This window comes from Rhyacophila brunnea, unplaced genomic scaffold (genome assembly GCF_057557595.1).
Source record: "Rhyacophila brunnea isolate RB1 unplaced genomic scaffold, BYU_Rbru_1.0 scaffold_2, whole genome shotgun sequence".
NCBI lineage: Eukaryota > Metazoa > Arthropoda > Insecta > Trichoptera > Rhyacophilidae > Rhyacophila > Rhyacophila brunnea.
In genome coordinates, this window is record NW_028232859.1 from 14831978 (window position 1) to 14856695 (window position 24718).

The window sequence follows — 24718 nt, forward strand, 5'->3', positions numbered from 1 at the left end:
TAAAGTTATTCTTATTATCTGCACCCTAGAGTGAAGTAGTAACAGAGCATCCGTCTCTGAAGCCATCGGCCGTGGATTGGATTTCCGTATTTGGGAAAAATCACATGTTGTGTGACTATAAAAGGTATTATCACTTTTCATCACCACCCGCCATGTCTCCACATCTGTTACATAGACATAAACCATGTCATAGCAACTTGATCAGATTATTGATGAGATTAATAATATTATGGCATACCCTAGTAGAGAAAGGACACACGGTTTATGTCCTTGCTTCTTTTTAAAAATAAATAAAAATAAATCATTTTTTCATGAATATGCATATTTTTGATGCCCAATTTATTAGATATTTTTTTTCCACTATTATTTTTAAACACCCACGGTGGACTATCACGTGGGTCCCAGGTTGGAATCCTGGGTCTGGCAAGTATACATATTGTTTTTCAATTTGTGTGTGAGTCAGGGTATGGACCTAATAGGTTGAGCAAGTGACTGACATCCATTTCTCGTAAAAAACAAAATCTGTTAATACAAACCTCTACTCTATGGAGGCCCATATGATCCTATTAGGATCGGACATGGTCGGAAAAATCAATTGGTAGCTTATCTACATAATATATGTAGTGTATTACTGAAAATTTGTGACATGAGAATTGTGTTAAATACCGCCCACTAAAATCAAGACTTTTTAAGAAGATTTGCGAAGAAATGGATGCAGAATTCATAATAGGGAGAGTCTGTCTAATAATTATTATGCCAATGTTTGGTGTACAGGGTATGGACCTAATAGGTTGAGCAAGTGGCTGACATCCATTTCTCGTAAAAAAACAAAATCTGTTAATACAAACCTCTACTCTGTGGAGGCCCATATGATCCTATTAGGATCGGACATGTTCGGAAAATTATTTCTACTCCAAGCAGAACATAATAACGAACCTTTACGATATAAGAGGTGAGTGAAAAGCTCTTCTCTTATAGCTGTTCTTAATATACCTAATCAAACTTCACACACATTTAATTTACGTAATAAATTAAAAATAATTTCTGAATTTATTTCAGACGGTGCCGGAGCCAGATTTGATAATGGAAATGGATGTTTCGTCATGGCTTCAGTTCAAAATTGTTGCAGAAGATGGACCTAATATTAAAGGAGGACACCCTGACGCGCTCATAATCCATGCAATTGAATCTCCAAAAGGCAATAAACATTCATCTCAAATATAAAATCGTCTTCATATACAATATAATATGAGGCGTCTAATAACGAGTCACACAAATGTTCATAATCTAACAAAAAAATATGTCTATATTCTATGTGCAATTTTACACAATATAATATTGTAATGGTCTATAAATTCTAATTTACATTAACATAAACCAATTAGTTATAGTCATATATAACACCTAATATAATAATATGTTGAATCATCCAATTTTATTTTCCTTGAATTATTGCAAAGGGGGGTTTAGCAACAAACAGAAATATACATATTGCTCTTGTTTATAGATAAATTATGAGAACAAACTAACTAAGGTTAAAGCCAACAAATTATGCTTGACACATAAAACTGTAATTTCTTACTACATAATATTGAATTGTGGACGTATTGGTTTTTGTTATTAGATACCTCATATGCAGTAATATATTATCATTCAAAGATAATAATATATCCATATTTTTTTTAATTAAAACTGTTCACGGTTCAGCATCAAAATAATTAACAAGAATTATAACATCTTTACCATGAAATAACAGTAAAGAAAGTATCTATGTCTGAATAATATTCTTTTTTTTTCTCAGGTTCTCTGCACCAAGAAGCATTCCTGGTGACATACAGCACATTCATCACACCTATTGCTTTGATAGAAAAAATAATCAGGCGATATTTGCTGCACGTAATGCAGGGCCGCATCACCAAGTCCCAGGAACTGCTAGCAGTGCTAGTACTACTTCTAAAAGATCTCCCGTAAGTCAACAATAGTTTTATTTATGCTGCTAACTGTTTCTACTCGATGAAGAGGTATTCTGTTTTACAATACGTCCTAGAGGAACAACGATGCATGTGATACGGATACACTCATGGCAAAACTGTGGGGGACAAATTTATTTGAAAATAAAATATATTGAGTTCACAGCATGACATTTAAAATGAAAAGATGATAATCTTATAGCAACAAAAAAAACAACAATAAGGATAATTTTCTAAACAAAAATAATTCAAGAAAAAAAAACAAATTAAACAATTATTAGTAGTACACAGGTCCCATTGTGCAAATTTAAACATTTTAATTTTTACAGTGTTGTAATTCAATTATTACAATTATTACAAAGTGCAGAAAAGAAGCTTAACATGGAATAAAAGAAATTCTTATTACACGGATAATGAGATTATATTTTGATAAATTGCTGAAATACAATCACCATACATAAATATTTTCATTTTACAAGACTTAATAAAGATTTCAGATATTTTTTTAGTATGGTTGAATTGATAACTCAGTAGAAAAATAATATAAATATTCCCTTTAAATAAATATCCCCGCAGTATAAATTGTTTGTGAATAAAATGCAAATGGCCGTCTACTGTTGACACTTCATTTGTTGAATAAAAAAACTTTTTTCATTTTTATATCAGTATTTTTTATAGTCATCAAAAATAAATATTTGGACACCGGTGAAAACTTTGCTACAAATGAATATCCAATACGAAATAATTTGTAGCTAATTTAATGATTTAGCATATTAAGTCCAGTTTACATGGTTCACTTTTGACGATCATTGCGGAGGAATCATCCGCAGTGACTCGTGTAAACGCACATTCATCAACGAATCATCGAAAGTGAATCATCCGGAATCAAAAGTGAATAAAGTTGAACTTGTTCTACTTTGGATCATTTTTTGATCACTGCGGATGATTCCGCGCGTGCGCACACACCACGCATGCGCACTGCGCCCCTGAGTACTCTCATATTTACATAGGTATGTATACTGTCATTTTGAATAATTGTAAACAAACCGGTTAAATAGCTGATGTTCCTGCAGTCCAAATCATATTAATTGATAGTACATACTGATTGTAATAAACAAAGTGTTGTTTTGTGGTTCTTGGTTGCTGTTTCTGTGATTTCTGTGTTCGCTATTTCAGTTTACGCCATTTTGGAATGAATTGAGTGTTACACTTTCAGTGACACGTGTAAACAAAAAGTGAATGCCTGAATCCAATTCCCTGCGGAGGAACATCCGCAGTGACTCTTGTAAATGAGCCTTTAACCTCATTTTTCAGCTTCACTTTCAAATATTATTCAGACCCCATCTCCATAGAATAATATATTTCTGCAGTATATTAAAATACCTATCTTCATTTTCAGGTTAGCTGAACTGGATAGTGAGCTTCTCCAATTGGTGACAAAGTTCATTTATGGCCTCATCTGCTTTGAGGATCTTCTGATGGCAAATACTCTCAGATCTACCCTTATCGAAAAATACAAAAGAAAGCAATTTGAGGTTTGTAGCAATTTGAGGTGTTATTTTCAATTAGATTCCTGCAGTCAAAAGGAACAATTATATTATTTCAACGGTGAGAATGATGATGGAAAATTGCTTCACACCATTATAATGCAGTCTTCAAATTCCGTGTTTTCCCAATTCCACTTACGATATGTATGTACATAACATTGAAAAAATTATAATAATAAACCTATTTGTATTAACAATTTTAATATTTCAAAAATGTTGCATAGACTATTATAATCGCGACATCTATTTTGACAAGCCGATAAGTCCATATGTAATCAAAATGTTAAAAAATATAATATGTATATATTCTATATGTCATTGTTTTTCAATTAAGTGTGATGTGAATGTCCTCCTAGTGTGCCACCTAGTACCTCAGTAGAAAGGTTAAAAAACACTTCTTTATGCAATTTCACACACTATTTGGAAATAGTCACGGCATATATACTTTCTGTTTACCTTCAGTATTGTTATATTGTATTCTGTCTTGAATTAAAGATGTGACATTGAACATGTCCCGGCCATGTGCCGCTAATGCCTCCAAAGAATCTCAACCTAGCCTACTTTTTTTCAAGCCGACTGGATTCAGACATCCTGGAACACCGCTAAATAGCATCCACAGTGGAGCCACTCGATGCTGGCAATACTTAAGAAAACTGGCAAGCGATACGGATTCTTAAACTCCATTTAAGACATGGATGAATAATAAAGAAAAAAATTGTCCAAAGAGTTATTAAATTTTAAAATGTATTTTTCATTGTACAGCAAGAACAAGCAATGACATGCAGCAATATTCAGTGGAACTTTTTGACACCAGGCCGGAAAGAGACGATACTCGACCACAACTCAGAATCATATGCTGAGCAAATAACATTGCTGGACGCAGAGTTGTTTGCCAAGCTTCCTGAGTCTGAAGCATTGTATTGGGCCAGGAATCAGTGCCAAGCCAAATGTCCTAACCTCGCCCTTTTCACGGAGCATTTCAACAAGTTGAGCTTTTGGTAAGACATAAATTTATTGTATGAATTAATTTTCAAATAAGTTTTTATCGCCAGTGGTGTAGTACTAATAGGTCCAGCCACTCAACCTCATGGCACTCAGGATTTAATATTGGGGGGGGTTAATATGCTAAAACATTAATCAAATATTATCAGCTGTCCTACCCGCTTGGTCTAGAGAGCTACAATATTTATGCCGAATTCCACTGAAAAAAAATATCTTTTGATTTACACCATCACCAACTAGTGGTTGTAGTCTTTCTTTTCGCCGAATGTTTATCATTTTTGGTTTTTTAATATTGAGGTTCCAAAATATTAATTGAAAATGGACAAAAAAAGGTATTAGTGCATTTAACTTATACACAACATAGCCTAATTTCTCGTTTATCGGTCTTTTGTTTATTGTACTCAGTGTACCTACACCATGGCCCCCACATCCTGAAACGGGCCCTTAGACTAGTGATTGGCGATTTTTAATACATCTCCTTTAATAATGGAGCTGTCAAGTATCGATACATAATAATCAGAAAATATATTGCACAATTATATAATTTTAAATGTTCATGACCATGAAGTATAATAGTCCCGCAGGCGACTTTTTTTTACTATTAAAGCTAATTTATGAACCCGACACGCTGGGCCCCCCACAGCCAAGGGCCCCTTGCCTCCCCCCCCCCCCTGGGTCCAGCCAACCTCCACCATTCGCCACTGAAATATAGTAGTGCCCGATCACTAAAGCCTCAATGACATCAAGCTACTTAACACGCTGCTTGTTGGCGAATTATAAAGCGGGCGAGTCAGCTAGTGCGATTGTGATGATGACACACAAAACTTTCCACTCGCTTAGAAGCCAACAAGGTAGCGAGTTGAAACTGTCATTTTTGGTACTATTTTGACAGAACGTATTGAGTAGTTCGTTTTTTTATCGGAAGGTCGCCACTATCGCTCTACTGCGCAGACGCAGTAGGCCCACACGCGAGCGTGTAGTGTGTAAAGTTGATCAGCTTTCAACTTTTCTCGGTAGATTGTTTACAATCTGCTCGTTAGTTTGTTCGATGATGACACTGGGCGAGTTTACAAGCAGATTGTAAATTCGCCAACAAGCAGCTTGTAAAGTAGCTCAATGTCATCGAGGCTGAAACGAAAGAATTTCAAGCTGGTGCTTGTTCTTCAATTCTGGTTTTTTCAATTCCGGGATCTTAGAGAGCCGCTAAGTACAATCCACAGGGTGTATACGTTGGAAGACGTGAATAAAATGATTCTTGGAAGTGCCACGGGTAGAGTGAGGAAAGAGGAGAATGAAGAGTTATAGTTACGTCGAGTTGGTATATGAGAGATCAGTTAAAGGCTTTATATTTCACTAATTTACTAATGCCTTGTAATACTAATTCTACAGGGTTACATCTCGGATATTGGAACAATCGGAAGCACGCGAACGAGAAAAGTACACAGTGAAATTCATTCGTATCATGAAGCACCTTCGCAAGATAAACAATTTCAATTCGATGGTAGCCATCCTGCTAGCTCTCAACAGTACCGTCATCAGTCGATTGAATAAACATAACAATATCATGGATGGACTGGAGGAATACATGGCCCTCATTGACGACAGTTACAACTTCAAAGCTTGCAGGCAGGCTCTAAATGAGGCACAGCCTCCCTGCATACCCCATATGTGAGTGATTTAAGAATTATTTATTAAAATACGGCTAGATTTTAAGAAGGAACTGGAACGGCAGTAGTAAAAAAATGATGATGGGAGTACATACTTACTAACTTTAGACAATCTTCAGGCACGTCCCGTAATTATAGATGCCAACATAAATTTTTTTTCTTGAATGGACTCTCCACCTAATATTATATTCTCTTGTTGGGATAATAGCCCAATGCAGCGCTTGAAATGAAAAATTTTACGAACTGGAACACTAAATAATTTTCCTAAAACATTAACATAGTTATCTGATTTTATGAAAGTATATTTTATAAAAATCTGTTAGATTTTTTGTTATATGGCCTAACTAACTCAAATAGTCAAATTAATTTGTCCATGAGACGGAACAATGATTTGGGGGATTTCATGAACCGGAACGGAACACCGGCTCATTTCGAGCCCTGCTCCAATGTAGATGTTATCCGACCATGTCCGATCATTATAAGATCATATGGGCCTTGATCGATGGGCGATCTTGTATTAACAGATTTTGTTTTTACGAGGAATGGATGTCTACCACTTGCTCCACCTATTAGGTCCATACTCTGACTCATACACAAATTGAAAAACAATACGTGTACTTGTCAGACCCAGGATTCGGACCTGAAAATTACTTATTTATACAGAACACTCTCAGTAATCCGCCGCTCGATCCGACAACTACTATAATCCGCCGTTTTTTTTACTAGTTGAAGGCACTAAATCAAGCTCTATAATTCGCTGGTATTTGATTGTCAAATTCAATAGTCCGCCGCGTACAAGTATACAACGCAGATGAGATGGGTTTATTTTGGAAACTTTTCCTTCGTAAAACGTACGTTCATCACGAAGAAAGTAATGTACCAGGGAGGAAAGTGCCCAAGGACCGCATCACAATTATGCCGTACTCCAATGCACCCGGGACACACAAAATGAAGCTTTTGATCATAGGGAACATGAATCCTAAGCCATTCAAGAATATCTGCCTCACTGAACAACTGGTTGTGTCAAGTGATTTACTGTTTAATATTTAGTTAATATTTATAAATACGTAGGTATAATTTAGTAAATATTTGATTTTGATTATAAATAAAACCGTAATTTGCTAGTACAAATTTCTCCAAAAAACTATTTTTACGAAATACCTGTTTTAATTTTTACCATATTTTGTATGTACCTATGCCCTATAATCCGCCGCTTTCAGTTATTGGACACTTGTCTGGTTTTTGTGGTGGCGGATTGCCAATAGAGTACTGTATATTATATATTGTTTATAGCATGTTGTGAATGAACATGTATAGTAAATTTATTATTTCAGTTGTTCAAATAAGTAAAAATGAATTTGAACACATTCCCTGACTGAATTCAAATGGATTTTCAATTTTCTAGTGCTCTGACATTAAAAGACTTGACAGCGCTTCACAATGGGAGCCCGAACCTACTTTCAGATGGAAAGATTAATTTTTCAAAACGCTGGCAACAATACATTATTTTGGATAACATACGTCGGTTTCGTAAAGTGTAAGTATTTGACTTTCTTCTTTTGTAATATTTTGGTATACCTACCTAATTTCTTATTTTACTTCTTCTTACTTACTAGACGATGAGAAAAATAAAAATAGGTAGTAGTTGTTAAATCGCCCCACGCTACATGAAGTGAACCACTGTAATAATAATTCGCAACATGTCAATTAGGCCATAAAAATTAACCAAATACTAACACAAATTAGAAATAAGTACCTATTTAGTAGGTTGTTATGTTAGGTCTTGTTTAAAGTGACAAAATATGACAGATCGTTTTTACCCGTATTGCTATGCATTCCACTTAAGTGAGCAGGTGTAAGTATCAGGTTTGTATATTTTTACAAAAGTAAACAGTTGTTTAGTAAACTCTTGTCAAATTCACTACAAAGTCTAATCTGGCTGTCGGCTAATTTTTTTCTCCTTTTAAATCTGTCTTCAATAGTTTAAATATGTAAGACCCGACATTAATTTTGTGAAACCAATCTCATCCTCATTAGCTGGAGAATATACACTGATGAATGAAGGTTCTCATACAGCATCTTTCACTCCATTTATATGTGGCCGTTTTATGTCTTTCAAGTACCACTGGATGACGTATCTGTCGATTATCTGCCAGACATGTCAGTCTATGGATGGAATTTAATCTACCCTAAAATAATGTGAACATGTTTTGTTTTTAGACCGTACCCTTTAAAAAAACAAGACCAAATCTTGGCAATATTTAGCAACTTTGATAAAATTCACCATGAGGATACCATGTGGGAAATGTCATATTTTATCAAACCTAGAGGATAAAACGATGGATCGCAAAGTAACATGGTAATAATTGATAAAGTAATTTTAATATTTACTTAATTGATAATGAGATTAATTATATTTTTATACTTGCAATACTTGTATAATATATTTATATTTAACATAACATCACAGACAATAAAATACGACTATAAAACAAAATGCAACATAGTGTATCATTTATTTCCATCCCATTTCCATAATTTTAGAAAAAAAAATCAAAATCCCAAAATTTCTAGTTAAAATTGCATTTTGATTAGGAAGGTACCTGTTTCATAATCACAATAATAAATAGTAGAATTTTCATTCCTTGTCCGAAATGAGAAAGCGCTTTGTAAATCCTTTGAGGTTAACCTTCAGTCATGTAGTTCTTGTCGAGTGTCATTCGTCAAACTTTATGAGGCAGATGTTGACGAATCTCCAATAATTATTGTTTATTGACATAAATTATTTAATGCACATAAAATGGCAAAATCAGAAGAGGGGAAAAGGGGGTAATTTGTCCCGAAGCTCACGATTTGAGGGGTTTCAATTTTGAACTCTGTTATAAAAAATGAATAACTTATTCGCAAACAAATCTCATTGTTTTGCAAGTACCGATCAACACACGGCGGTAATTGATGCACTTCAATTTTTTTACCATATATTGTAATATAGAGTGTAAAAGAAGAGGAAAGATCATTTAATGTATGTACATACTGAAAAAGATAACACACTTTCTACAGTCAACAATGACTAAATAGACTGGCGAGATTGCACATACTATCGATTATTATGAATTATTCACTAAAATACATTTGAAAAATCATGGAAATTTTTTGTATCTAAATAAATACTTGTATTCTACATAGTTTTGAATTTCGAAAGGGGGGGTACTCAAAAATACCCAACCCTGCACATATACACCCGATCCTCTTTTTGCACGGTTTCGAAATAACACAGTTTAAAAAAAGTACCGATTATTTTTTATTTACACTGATTTTTTTGCTTTGACACGGTTTAAAAAACTAAATAGAATAAAACTACTAAATATGGACATATTTATCAAAAAATTGAGTTTCAATGGACTGCACGCCACTGGTGCATACATATGTTGTCACCGGATGCCGCCCAGACATACATACGTACATACATGGCGCCACTAGTCAGTCACTTCGGGTTCGATACGAGAGACGCGCCGCGTGCTTCGGCGTCAGCGTCATTAAATATTTCCAGCGATGAGAGTGATTTTTCGCCAGCGAAAAACAGCAGTAAACGGGCACGTTTATCGTCAAGTAGCTACACTGAATGAATATATTTCTCTTTGCTAAATTTAATTTAAATCGAAAACTGTGTATTTTTATGTATTAATATTTTATGTATAAATAATAAATAAATTCGATTTATTTTTGAGTTGAAGAATTTCGTATTTTGGGTTGATTAAGTAATGGAACCTATCTACCATTTTTGTATGGGCACCTTATCTTTTTTTACACAGTTTTGTTTTGCACGGTAGTCTTTGGAACGTATCCCCCGTGCAAAAAGAGGATCAGGTGTACATTTTTACACACACAATATTTTTTTCTAAATGTCGAAAATAATATCGAAAGTATTTTTTTTGGCTGTAGAACGAAATGGTTTGATGATTTGAAAAAGCCATTAAGTATACGTAAAGTCCACACGTTCGAGCGTATAGTGTAAGTTCACTGTAAGTAATCAAAACATTTAGAAAACCATAACATAGAAACGCAATAACAATACCATTTGTGATAAAACATTTATATTTATTACAATATATAAAGTGAACAAAATACACAATATGTTACATTAAGTGCTAACTGTTTAAACAGCTATATGCAAAAAAAAACTATTGTATTTAATCAAATCACTGTAAATTAATCATATTCATAGATGTACATCATGGAAATAAAATTAATATTCTAATTGACAAAAGTTCATACTAATACTTCATACAGCGATCACTTACAGTAACACCGGTTTCACCTTTCGTCGTCTTCATGCTCTATATACCTACCTACCTATGGCATGTATACAAGTAAAAATGACTAAAGTTTGTTACTGTTGATATACCAAATCAACGAAATAAACAATCATACAATAATCAATACCCACAATAATAATATAATTCAATGTAGTTTTAAGCAGATATTGTATTTTAAAACATAACATTATGCAATGCTGGCTCTCTATACAGTTACCAAACCTCCGAGACACTCTGAAGAATAGAGAGGTTCGACGGTAGTATTTCTTTGCCGGTGAATATTAAATATGAAAAATGACTGCACAGCACACGTTAAATTAAACTTATGTGTTATTGCCAACCTGCCAGTAACATTAAATACATTCGATGTTCTGAAACTTTAATAAGTATACTGCGACAAATTATATTCCGTGCCCCTGCTTTGAAATTCACATGACCATTGCTGTTAGACAAGACATAGTGAATTTTTAATACCATAAATGACCACTACGTAGTTTGAATGGCTGCAGTGTAAATAGTTGACAGTAAGAAAAAGCTTTTGATAATATCTAAATAATTATCTATGGATTGTTACAATAGGAAATGACTAGGTATAAAAATAAATTGTAATTTAATACATGTACAAACAGTTTCAAAATAAAACATACCAGTACAAATGACCTACATATTTACAAAAGGGTTTATTCTACATTCTAGAATATCAATTCAGTGTTACTCTGAAATCTTGTATGTAATCAGTATGGAAAAAAGAATAATGAACAATTTTATTATTTGTATGAACATTAAGCAACTGAGCATAAAATAATAAAAAATAAAATAATTAAATTAAAAAAAGATAAAAACAAAATAAATGTGAAAAATACCGAATATTTACATAATATCTGATATTGTGAAAAAACCATCATATAACAGAATTTGTCTGTACTTTTTTATATTATGCCTATTTATTTATTTGTACAAAAATGTATAATTTTATTATGATTTTTCATCATTATTTTACACTAATTATAATTATGAAATTTCTCACAAGTAATAAGTGTGATATGAATGAATAAACAATCTCGCGAGTAGTTTTCGTTGGTATTTTGAACAATTAATTTATATTAAAATACTAATACCAAATTATGTATACACGCACATACTAACAAAGTGACAATAGCATAAATAAGAGAAGAAAATACGTGAGTTACAGGTGCTATAATTGAATGAAAAATATCTTCCTTGAATGTATCTGGGTTTAACAATTCGTATAACTAATGGTGAAGACTCGGTCTCCTATACAAAAATAATAATATTATTTAAAATAAAACATAATCTGAAATTTTAGAGTAAAACTGAATATTATGTACAACAAATTCCCACATATTACTTGGTATAGTGAGGCGAGTTGAGGAAATTTTATATTCAACTTTGGTATCACCCAGACAATGCAACGCTACCAATGCGCCTGCGTGGCTACCGATAAAATTCTGGCACTTTACTCTTCTCATTTACCTCAACTTGTAACTTATCTAACGTATCTTAAATTTGTATTAACTTTATCTAAATGGTGTAAGAATAGGATGTAAGTCTTTGTTTCAATACAATATACATACATCCTCATATTGTATCCAAATTGCAGTAATTAGGGATTGCAATACCGAATGAATATATCAATACCGGTATTTCAGTATTTACTATTGAATACCGGTATTAATACCGGTATTCGTCAAAACATATTAATGAAAAAAAGAAGTACCTATCGAAAAATATAGGTAACTATTAAAATCTATTTAAAACACTATTTTATGGCAACGTAAAGTACCCACCTACATTTATTATGTTGACCTTTATAAATATGTATTGATCATAATATTTTAGAACTGTTCATTTTTACAGTCCGGAAACAGAAAAAATTCAACATTTGTTGGATGTAGGTACATACTACCAACGTTGGATCAATAGTAAGTTATAGATTAATAATTGGAAAAGTTTGCCACGAATATTGTCTTTTTCGAAATAGGTATGTTAATTTATTGCGACAATTCCATAATTATATGAGGGATTTTATTTTGATTTAATTTTATTTAACTTTTCTTGGTTTAAGTCAATATATTTGCGTTTCGGCAGCATAACAATTATACACTAATAAATTTAATATACTTATCTAAGTACAATAAATAGTAGTTAGTAATGAAAAATAACATTAAATTCATTTTAAGAAAAACATAAACGTGTATGCTTTTTTAATACCGAAAATACCGGTATTTCGGTATCGATAAATAATTGAATACCAGTTTTGAAATACCGGTATTGCAATCCCTAGCCATAATATACAAATATATTAGAATGCAGTGATCTCTGTCTAAGTGTGTATTGTTATTATTATAGTTTGTTATTATCGTCTTCGCCACTGATATTAACTATTAGGCTGCATAACCCTACCACGGCATACCACAAAAGCCAATGATAATTAACTATAGGTCATAATTAAATTATTTGAAGATACTTTTTGTAATATAAATAACATAAAAAAGCGAGGTATAAATGAAAATTTTTCTTCAATGTAATTACAATAAATATTATTGATTTCATAAATTATTTTTTCTTTGGTTAACTCAGTCAAGAAAGCCATAAAAAACAAAACAAAAATTATTCATGTTTTTGTAAAATTTTTGTGGAATATAATTTTACTTGCCAGTATTTTTAATTATACCGGTTCGTGTAACATCAGTAAGGAAACAGATAAAATAATTTGGACTGTATTATACATTAACGACTAAGTAAGTGTGATTCCAAAAAAAATTAGTTCTCAATGCCATCTGTTGCATGTAGGCATTTGACGCAACACCAACTTAATCCAAACTCAGGAAAGAAAGCAAAATTGCATTCACAATCGCACACATGGGTGCCATTTAATCCACTGGGTCCAGGGCTCGAAATGGAACGGAACGCACCGGAGCGCCGTTCCGGCTCATGAAATTTGTAAAATTATCACTCCGTCTTGTGGAAAAATTATGTTGAGCGTCTGATCTAGATAGGCCATAGAATAGAAAATCTGACACACATATTTTTATAAAATACACATACGATTTGATGACTGTGTAAATATCTTCAGAAAATTTGTCGAGCGCTCCGGTTCGTAAACTTTTCCATTTCGAGCGCTGACAGGGTCAGAATATCAAAGAAACCCAACTACCAAATCTAACTAAATGTGTAATTAGACAACAAAAAAACAGTGATGTTCAAATAGCATTTATACACTAATACAAATGTTTCTATAGTAGGAACAATATTGGATGCAACAATTTCCAAAAACCGATAAGCCCACATATTTTTTTTAACCATGTTCGATCCGAAGAAGATCATAATATGGACCCCCACAGAGTGGAACAGCCTTGATAACCATTCGGCCATTGTAGGTGTGTCCACATTTATAATGTTCAAAATCTAACAATAATACGTACATATTCTATGCGTAATTTCACACAAAATTAATAATCTATAATTTCCAAAACCCGCCAAAGGCATATTATGAAATCAAAATTTAAAACTCAATACAAAAACACCAAAACGTCATTTTACTCAAATAATGAATTGTGGACATGTCAGTTTTTAAAAATATACACCTCATTAATTGTTCTTGTGTGAATAAAATGTTCTATGCATACAGGCCATTGTGTATTGTTGTGCTTTTTGCAATTTGATGAATTCGGTGTTTTTTGACAAAACAAATTATTAAGCTATAATTGAAAGCGACAATCGTGCTGAGTATCCTCCAAATTTTTTGTAAGCTATTTTTGAAGAAAGCAATATGTGCCTGTCAACTTAAATGTCAACTAATCGCATAGACAGAGTTGACGTAATGACGAAGGTGCGAAGCTGGTTAAAGCTAATTATTTCATTTTGGCAAAAATATTTCACCAGTATTTCAACCAGGTGTGCTGCGAGTGTAATAGTATTCCACCATTTTTTTTTAAATTTCACTTTCCTTTTTTTTAATAGCATAACAAAAAATCTTCTAACAAGCCACACAAGATAATGATCAGCAATTAATAATAAGTGACTATCATTACCCACGGTGGCCGCGCGGTTTAAGCGTTGGACTATCACGCCATGGGTCCCAGGTTCGAATTCTGGGTCTGGCAAGTACACATATTGTTTTTCAATTTGTGTGTGAGTCAGGGTATGGACCTAATAGGTTGAGCAAGTGGCTGACATCCATTTCTCGTAAAAAACAAAATCTGTTAATACAAACCTTTACTCTATGGAGGCCCATATGATCCAATTAGGATCGGACATGGTCGGAAAAATCAATTGGTAGCTTATCTACATAATATATGTAGTGTATTACTGAAAATTTGTGACATGAGAATTGTGTTAAATACCGCCCACTAAAATCAAGACTTTTTAAGAAGATTTGCGAAGAAATGGATGCAGAATTCATAATAGGGAGAATCTGTCTAATAATTATTATGCCAATGTTTGGTGTACCGGGGGAGTTTGTCTGATGGTCAAGTATTTCGCTTTAGCGTGAAAATCAGATTACACAATCTATCAATACATATTGTAGTCCATATTTATATAAATACAATTTTAATAAGCAATTAATAAGTCATCATGGTGATTTAATATTTAATGGAATAGCAATCTGAGATACGTAAGAAACGGAACATCCACTCACAATCAAAACATCTTCTTTTTAACAGCAGTAAATCTCTCCATGTAGTCATCATAACCATCTAAACTCATCAGTTGCTTAGAATCAAACAGATTTCCATCCAAACAAAGTGTATGAACCTTGGATTCTTGCAGAAGAGACAGGTGTATCGCAGTCAAAGGCAAGCAATTCTCTTCTAACCGCAATACCTTCAATTTTGGACATTCGCAGATTTCTTCCGCTATACTGGACACTTGATTTTGATTTATATTCAATTCTGAAACCTGCAATTTGGCAACAGAAGCTGGAATGTTAGTAATCTTATTGTGAGACAATTCCAGCACATCCAAATGTTTCATTTCATCGAATTCAACTGGGAACTCCATCAACAGATTGTTATTCAAATACACTTGTTTGAGGTTTTTCAAATTACTGATAGTTTCGGGCAGCTTTGTAATAGAATTATACCCCACGTTCAAGTTCTCCAGCTTCAAGAGTTGTCCTATACAAGGTGGCAAATGTACCAGTTTGTTGTGGCTCATATTTAATATCTTCAACACTGAAAAGTTGCCTATCAAATTGGGCAGAGTTTCGAACTTGTTGTGTGATATGTCTAAGTTTCTTAGCTGGCCAGTGAGCTCTTTCATTTCTGGTGGGAGCTCTTTAAGTTTTAGATCGGATATTTTCAGCAGACCTGTCTTAGATGCAGTCGTGTAGTGCTGCTTAAGTCCGGAATTCCCCATTTTCCTAACTGTTATTATGCTATTGAATGATTTTTGCCCGTGATGTTTTTCTCCCAAATCTATTGATTACGATGTTTAATAATTTCAAGGGCTCGGAACATTATTTACTTTCTACTTGTCAAGTTTTGACGTTTCACTTTAGTAGGGCTGCCATCAATGTAATTTATTTTCCTTGATTATTAAATATATTATTTACAAAAAAACTTAACCCAAAAATTAAAAACAGTCTTTTGGACCAATATTTTTTTACAATAATGTTATAACACAAAGAGGTTAGACGGTGCCTTCAATATCTTTATTATAACCTATATTTTTCTTATCACTGGTAAGGTTTCATTATCAATAACATTATTTTAATCGAGATATTGTATGTTGCATTGTTTATAATTTTAATGTTTCCTTTTGCAAAAATAAATCAATAACAAATATTATTATATTATTTGTTATCTTTGTGATATTTATTATTCTATTAAAATTAAGTATTCGAGAATTATTAAAATATCAAAAAACAACAAAAAAACGATAACAAAAAATAGTGCTCATATAACATCGTTTTTAAATAGAAACACTAAGGATAATTACTCCAAACAGGAAATCTATCTAGAGTTTGACAGACGCACAGCTGATAATAATATTATAGTGCCGCGATGAATAAGTTATAATGAGTGATATAAGTATTTTGGATCCTATGAGATATTTCTCTAGTGTTAATGAAAAATATGACAGTTTCGTGCTGCCTTTTTGGGCTACCCAGGCTGTCGAAGTAGTACAAGAAAACCAGGTATGTGTAAAATCGATTTCAAGGCTACCCATGTTTGCCAAGTTTTTACAACGAAAACAACCGCTTTGAAAACCTTGAGTGGAGAGAGAATTCTTTTGTGTTATTGTCGTGCGAATTATGTAACATATCCTAAAAATACCCATACAATTCCTTAAATGAATTGGCTAATACGTATATAGCCGGCATTTTATGTATTCATTTGCAACATGTAGAAAATTGATGTATTGTTTGCTTATGCGTCAAAGTGTTGTACAAACAAAACATGACATGCGTAATGTTTTTATCGAATTTATCAATTAAAGTTGCGGACGTTGTGGATTTCGCACTTTCAATCGCACAACTTCACAACAGCATTGTTATTGTATTAATAGTTGTAGATTATTACATTAATGATAAAGTTTTTTTTAATAGTATTTCAACGCCCATCTTGTGTCATTTGGCTAGTACCTACGTAAATTCAGATTATTAAAATACAATGTGAATTTATGTATATTATTTAAATAAGATGATACAAGGAGTGTTAACCAGGTAGGTGCATATTATTCAATCAGTGAATCGTTGTTCAAATAAAAAAAACTAGTATTTACATGTTCCACAAAATAATTACGCATTAGTAAGTACTTAGGACCTAAGTGTTAGGCAATATTAGTCTATGTTGTTAGGTTCTTCCATCGTATCTGAACAATGAGTGTCGGGGTGTCACTTAATTTTGAAATTTGATTATAGATTTAAGAAAATAATATCTATATTGTCATAGCAATGCAATGAAAAGGTGTACATACTAATAATTATTTTACAGCAAGTACCTTATTATAATGTGTACCAGTCATTTTATTGTATTTGTTCATGCAATGGAATATTTTTTCTTTTCCAATACATCCAATCAGTGACGTCCCGTGGGGGTAGGCAAATTGAGCATCGCTTGGGGCGGCAGTTATTCGATGGGCGGCAAATCGAGGAGAATCATTTGAAATATATAGAAATAGCTACATAAACTTAGTAATAACGAAAATATCTTTCCGCCGGGTTCGCGATATCTAGTTTACTTCCGTCGCCCTTCGACGTCCTTGGTGACCAGAAACGACACGTCCAGATTTGCGAATAATTACTGTCTGATATTTTGTTAGTAATTTAATGTACCTATCAATACAACACATTTCTTAGATATTGGACTCATGAAATATGATAAAAATGCTGTATAAAAAAATGGGGCAGCATTTTGGCGCTGCCTAGGGGCGGCATTTTATCTAGGGACGTCACTGCATCCAATACCAGTGGCTCCAAACCTTTTCGTACGCGACGACGCGACCCATTTTTGTAGTAGCCAAGTATCCTGCGAACCCCAGCAACATTAGCATAACAATGCATTTTAATAGAGTAGTGATAAACCAATCGTAATATGAAGAAAATCATATAGACTAAGTAATAATAAAATCAATCATCATCATCCTTCGCTTTGTGTGCGGATGTGAATAATTAGCAATCATTACATTGTCTTCCGCGTAGCTTTGTCAATGGTTTGGAAACAAAGCTTTTGTTAATTCTACAATAATGAAACATTAATTAAATTGACAGTTTTTTCGGACTATGAACCGATCTTAAGAATACAAGAAGATAAAACGAAAAAGATATGAAGAAAAACATCCTCACAGGCTTTTAAATTATCTAGGCAGTGACGTCCCTAGACAAAATACCGCCCCTGGGCAGCGGCAAAATGTCGCCCCATTTTTTATACAGTATTTTGTGTCGTCCGTGCACGTGTCGTTTCTCGTCTCCATGGATGTCGAACGGCAACGAAAGTAAACTAGGCATCGCGAACTCGACCAAACTCGTCGAAACTACAGTAATCATAATGATATGTAGGTATGGCCGTAGGTACATACGCCGACGATGGACGAGTGGCCACTTATGTAGCTTATGAAGCCGTGGTAGGACCGTCATATCGAAAGAAAGTATCGATCCTTTTTGACAGCCCTAACCGTGGGGTATCCTAATCCACACCAACAAGGGAACTAAACACCGTTGGATGTTTCCTCTCGAACGTCTGGAATCGTACCTTAAAAAACAGTTCTGGGTCATAGATGTAATAAATATTCTGGACATAACTACGAGTAGATGGTAACACTACCATTTTTTAATTGCCTCTATGTTCAATGACAGCCTATTTCACCTTAAACTATAAAGTACGACAGTTGTATTCAAACTCTGCCCCAATATCCAGCCAATAACACAAACACAAATCCTTTCAATTTCAATACAATGCGCTGATGTACGAATTACGGTAGATCCCATTCTTGCGACGTAAAATTATTTATGAATAGCACTTATCTTACCGTTGCAACTGATTTCAAACTTACAGGAATTTAAGTTCATATGGATTCAAAATCTGAGGAAAATTGGGTAGCTGTAGTAACATCCCGCTTTGATAGGAGGTCAAGGGTTGGATTTAGGCAGTAAATTAATGAAGAAAGGATGCGAATAATACATAACGTCGCTTACTATCCGTGTACAGTTCCTATACGTGAGTACCTACATGTACCAATCTGAGGGCATTTTGAGTCGACCTTAGATTGGAACTTGGCCTACATGACGTGTCACTGGGAGCTGTCAGCTGTGTGCAGTTTGATTCCGAGATAAAGAAACTGCGTAGGGTACAGCAGACTCATTCGTCCCACGATTTGGTATTTTTCAGGGAAATTGGAAAATATTCAGACCTGATGAACACTGCGAGACGAACAAGTTTAAAAACCACTGATCTACGAGATCTACGTTCTATGAAGGACACCATTAAGTGAGGACACACCTCCCAATATATTTGTTGATTAAAAATAAAAGCATGTTCCGTGATACGCTACGCTGAATGAATAATTTCACCCACTGTCGCACAGTATTAGTATGTGTTGTGTCAGTGAGAGTTTGTTTTTGTACGATTTGTTTACTATCTGCAAGACCCACTCATGTAACTTGTTATTATTTCAAGGTTGTCCATAATAATATTATTATCTGTCGGTATGCATCTCATAATATCTGGAAAACTACACGCGATATGCGAGTTTCGATGTCACCGCGAATTTACAAAACACTGCACACTTTAAAATTATTAAAATAACATTTTTCTACAATACACAGATAACCGTGGATATTTTCCAACGTACCCACCTAATAATGCATATTATCTACTATCGATACAATTTTCTCGTAGTATTGCATTATTTATATTTCCAGTGCACGTGTATAATCCAACAGATCGCTGTTTTTTTCCGGATATGGCAACTGTTTTTTTTTTCAGTTTAATGGAGAATATCTCGGTAAAATGTTAACATTTTATTTTTACACTATAACAATATTATGAGGATATTTTTTCGGCTGCCAAGATTATTTTTCCTATCTGATGGTGGGATGGAATAAACCGTTTTGTTCCCAATCAAAAAAAATCGTCTTTATAACTAACGAACGACCACGTGAAAGTCTGCGAATCTTATTATACATTATACATACCGTACTATAGTATACCTACTTATACTTTTATTTTTATATCGCGGTACCTATGTGCAAATTTCGTGTTATTTTTGTACTATGAAAGAAAAACAAAATAGTATATTTTTGTAACAACGGAATTCACTAAATTATTTGTCATTCTACGTTGCATTCCCTTATTTTATGCATCGTGTGAAATGATAATAAATAATTCAATGGAAACTTCTAACTCTAACATGTCTGCCTATCTAGGTATTTAAAAAATCTGCGAATCTTATATAGGTTTTCCAAATTTTGAAGACGAAAATACGTACGGGTCTTTTGCGCAGTTATAACAAATAAAAATAGCGATACTGCTATTCGCATTATGGACACATTTTGTACTAGTGGCTTAAAATAATGGTTCCAAAGCATATAAATTGCTAAATTTTCCTTTAATTACAATAATAGGGCGTCGAATCCTTCTGCTCTATATAGATAGGTATTGCGTTCCGATTTGGTTGTACATCTTTATCATTCCGGCAACAGAAAAAAATCACAAGACACGCCTACGACAACAAAATTGACACAAACGGAAACGGCCAACGAAGTCGGAACGTCTCGAGGACCCAAATCAACCAATTTAACTATTTTCATAATAAACCTTTTGTATCTGAACGTTGACCTCTTTAAGGACATTGATACCGCAAGAAAATACAGGAAATACAATAATTTTATTATTGACACAGTTAGATTATATTTTTAAATATTTAAAAGCATTCTGATACGATATCTTTGACAGCATCAGAATGCGTAAATATTAGGTACTTCCTACTTGCTGATAATATTTACATTTCATCGTCGGTATTGTATGTACCTACCTACTTACTTCCATAATAAAGCAACATGTGACAAAAAGTAAAAATATTTCTCCTTGAATTCAAGATTAGATTTTGTCACATTTTTTTACATAATGACTTGGTACATAATATGTTTGATAATACTGCGTTATGTTATAGATAAAAAAAAATACGTAACAACGTAACTAAAGTTGAGTTTGACTTTCAATTCAGCTTGATTCGTGCTCCTGTATAATAAATACTAACACCTATGCATGGGTGGTATTATTGAATCGGTATGTACCTAATATGATTTTTTACGTGCATATAATATGTACTTATGTGTATGAATTCTTTGCAAAAGTCCTCGGTTTCATTTTTTTTCGTACGATTGAACTAAGAATACCAGCTATATCGATATATTTCTACATTGTATACTGTATACAAATATATTACGTTTTTATCGAATAATTTATTCCATCAATAAATTTTCATATAACGGGTGTTTTTTTTTTTGCTTAAATATGACTTACGAAAGGGTTAACTGTCAAACTGAGCACTGATACTGTGCTCACTTTTTGATAATTATTACCAGTGTAGTCTGACAAATCATCGTGAACAGAGTCACGGTTGAAACGCTACCAAATTTCCAAAATTTACTTGGAAAATCAGTCGCAGATTCGCGCAACTTAAACTCTTAAACACGTCGTTTTACCCCCAAATTGCCTCCAGCGATAAGGCTCATTTTTGACAACATGTTTTAAGCAAAATTTGCATTCCATCCGTAAGAGACCGAACATACTCGATTAGATCCAAAAAATGCACCGGTTGGTGCGGTTTACACGCTGGTGGCATCATCGGACCATTTTACTTCAACAATGAGGCCGAAGCTCGCGTAGCGGTTAATGGAGATCGTTGCTGGACCATTGATCTGGACGAAATGTGGTTTCAACAGGATGATGCTACGTTGCCACACGGCGACCGCAACCATCGACTTTTTAAAATCAAAATTTGACGATAATATATTGATTTCGAGAAATAGACCTGCCAATTAAATAGTGCGATTTTACACCTCTGGATTATTTCCTGTGAGGTTACACAAAGTCACTCTGGTTTACGCTGATAAACAAACGACTTATGATACGGCCATTAGTGCTAGAAAGTGGCCCACAATTGAACATCCAATGCGCTTCATCAAGAATCATTTTCAAATGTTAATGTCATGTATTAAACCTTACGAATACAATATTAAAAAAATGGTTAAAGCTAATTTGTTATTTTTACAACTGTAAGTTCTATCGGGCTTAAAAAACAACTTTATATGTCAAATTGGTTTTCTACATTTTATTATCTCATACCTAAACTACATGTAAAACTAGAATATGTTAACTTATAAATTACCTATTTACGCCATTTTTTTAATGAATGAACACTTGAGATTTTGTATGTGTTGGCACTGTTATCTGAATTGAAATATTATGTCAATAATATAATATCTTCCGTTATTTGCCAAGAAAATGTGCCAACATACTTTTGTACTCTGCCAATACTGCAAATCTTCATATTTCATATCTTATATTGTATAATTATGCTCGTCAAACATCATATTATTATTAATTATGTATGTTCTCTGACAACCTCCATTGACAAATATTTCCCGCCATTCCACCATGTTGGAATAAGTAATGTCATCACTTCCCGTAACAAAAATATTCCCTTTAGCGGCTTTTCACACTTTTCTTGTTCTTTTTTTTTTCTTTTTTAATATTTGTTATTCGTCACCATCTACTCTACCATGTACCAAAGTACCTATGTTGGGTCTTTCCAATGGAAGCAATTTTATAACGTCTGTGTCGAAAGACACTTTCGCATTTTCTTAGAGTAGGTACCTATTTTGTTCTTGAATGGTTATTATTATTTACATGTTGTGCTATTGAAACAGACATTTATCAATATCATACGCATTCGTGATAAATAATAATATACATAAACCTAAATGCAGTTATCCACTATAATACATAATATCCAAGTATGCTGTCCACTGCATGATAACTGATAACTTTGTGTTAAATCGTTAAATGAAAGTAATTATTATTCCCGATAACTTGTTTGACTTTTAAATTGTCTGAAACATATTTTTACCAAGGTCACAGAATATACCGATGTGTTTTATTTAGTGTTTTGATTACGATTAGCGTTTATCCAATAAATAATGGATTAACTCCAATAAATAACACGGCCTTGAAATTGTGTGTTTTTCAATGAATTAATTAAATCCACATAATCGATAAGCATGCATGAGGAGCATTGTTATGCAAGTAAACAATTCGAGCGATTTTTCCATGACATTAATTGGGAATAATAGATTTTATTTCGTTTGACCACGTCAACTACTCTATTTTTTTAATCGAAATGTTTTTGGAACATACAGTTTTAGCTGCTTTTCCAAAGTTTAGCTGCAAATGTGGCTATACTCGAAATGGTTACATGTAAATTGTACCTACGTAAAACATTTCATCATAGCACAATTCGCCGTGAGCTTTCTATCGGAAAGAGATGACCGTATACTGTACGGTCTCCAATTTTATTAGATTCAATATGATTGGTATTGGATTGATATTGATTGGTTTCAAATATCTGTTAATAACGCTATCATTATTGTTATCAGATATTAAATTTCATATGTTTGATTTGATATTTTACCTAACCTAACCTAACAAATAATCCAGTATATCGGCTATTTTCAAAATTTGTTTGCCGCTAGCTTCATGTAAACCGACACGAACCCTGTTTTATTTAGACATGAATTTTATCTCAGTACTACCTATACGACCCAAAGAGGTTGGACGATCTTTAACATACGACCATATATTTCCGATTCAATATTTCACGGTGAAGTGTGATACGGCGAACTGCATACGTACAAATTTCCAGACACGACTCGAAATAACGTTTCCCCTCAATGGTACTAAAAGCTGGCAACACTTGAGAAGTGAGAGCGGAAAAAATGCCGTGAATGATTGATTTTCGCAAGAATTCTTCATTGTTATTGTTTAATGTTGACTATACCTACTTATTTGACATTGATATGATGATATTTTATAGTCCAGTGATTATCAACCTTTCTATACCTGCGTATCGGTGAAAATAGATAGTAGAAATATTTCGCGCACCGCTAAAGCATACATAAATAGATTTAAGTGGTATTTTGCTTATTACCCTTTGAAATCATATATTATAATATAACAGACAATAGTCTGATTGCAAAAAATATAACATGAACATTGTATTGTAAATTGAAATAATCAGAAACTGATCAGTAAATAAATTGTTTAAAAGATCTTCTGAGAATTTGAGAAATCAATTTCTAATTGTAAAAAATCGTGCGAAATCTGCTGCTACATAATATTTGCTGGAATAGTAGATAACCGTGGCTTCTGAGATGCGAAGCGCTGCATTGACATCCATTCGATCGCTCTGTTTCGTTTTTATTACTAACATGGCCTAAAAATATGTACTTCTCAAATGAACAGATAGTAGTTGAAAATTGCGCGTAATAGTTTACGGACCACCGGTGGTTGGGAAACACTGTATTTAGACTCGATAAACATTATGTAACTGTGTATAATAAACTTCCGACATTCGTCATCCGAATTTCGATTTGCAAAAGAAATGTTATGAAATGGACTAGGTATATCCATCGTGTGTCTTCAATGTGTGTTTGTGGTTCAGAGCATGAACCTAATAGGTTGAGCGAG

General features: G+C 33.4%; 3 protein-coding genes across 5 annotated transcripts in view; 2 read left to right on the top strand and 1 right to left on the bottom strand.

The window, feature by feature from the left end:
- LOC147071904 (uncharacterized) overlaps window positions 1-8674 on the top strand; it is a 75640-nt gene extending 66966 nt beyond the window's left edge. For all 3 annotated transcript variants that reach the window (XM_085947477.1, XM_085947478.1, XM_085947476.1), the window contains 7 exons: window positions 1060-1198; window positions 1802-1967; window positions 3370-3505; window positions 4280-4515; window positions 5909-6187; window positions 7592-7723; window positions 8407-8674. In XM_085947477.1, the coding sequence (XP_085803603.1) occupies window positions 1060-1198; window positions 1802-1967; window positions 3370-3505; window positions 4280-4515; window positions 5909-6187; window positions 7592-7723; window positions 8407-8521 (1203 nt within the window). In that variant the 3' untranslated portion in view covers window positions 8522-8674. The remainder of the gene's footprint in view (window positions 1-1059; window positions 1199-1801; window positions 1968-3369; window positions 3506-4279; window positions 4516-5908; window positions 6188-7591; window positions 7724-8406) is intronic.
- On the bottom strand, window positions 6324-16021 carry LOC147071906 (leucine-rich repeat-containing protein 57). The gene is made up of 2 exons (XM_085947490.1): window positions 15166-16021; window positions 6324-6450 (listed from the first exon to the last, which is right to left on the bottom strand). Exon 1 carries the CDS (start codon window positions 15882-15884, stop codon window positions 15168-15170), a length of 717 nt encoding a protein of 238 aa, XP_085803616.1. The 5' UTR covers window positions 15885-16021; the 3' UTR covers window positions 6324-6450; window positions 15166-15167.
- A 443-nt stretch (window positions 16022-16464) lies between these two features.
- The window catches only part of sws (patatin like phospholipase domain containing sws), a 75403-nt gene continuing 67149 nt past the window's right edge, over window positions 16465-24718 (top strand). The window contains exon 1 of the mRNA XM_085946375.1: window positions 16465-16665. Within this exon, the coding sequence (XP_085802501.1) occupies window positions 16546-16665 (120 nt within the window). The 5' untranslated portion in view covers window positions 16465-16545. The remainder of the gene's footprint in view (window positions 16666-24718) is intronic.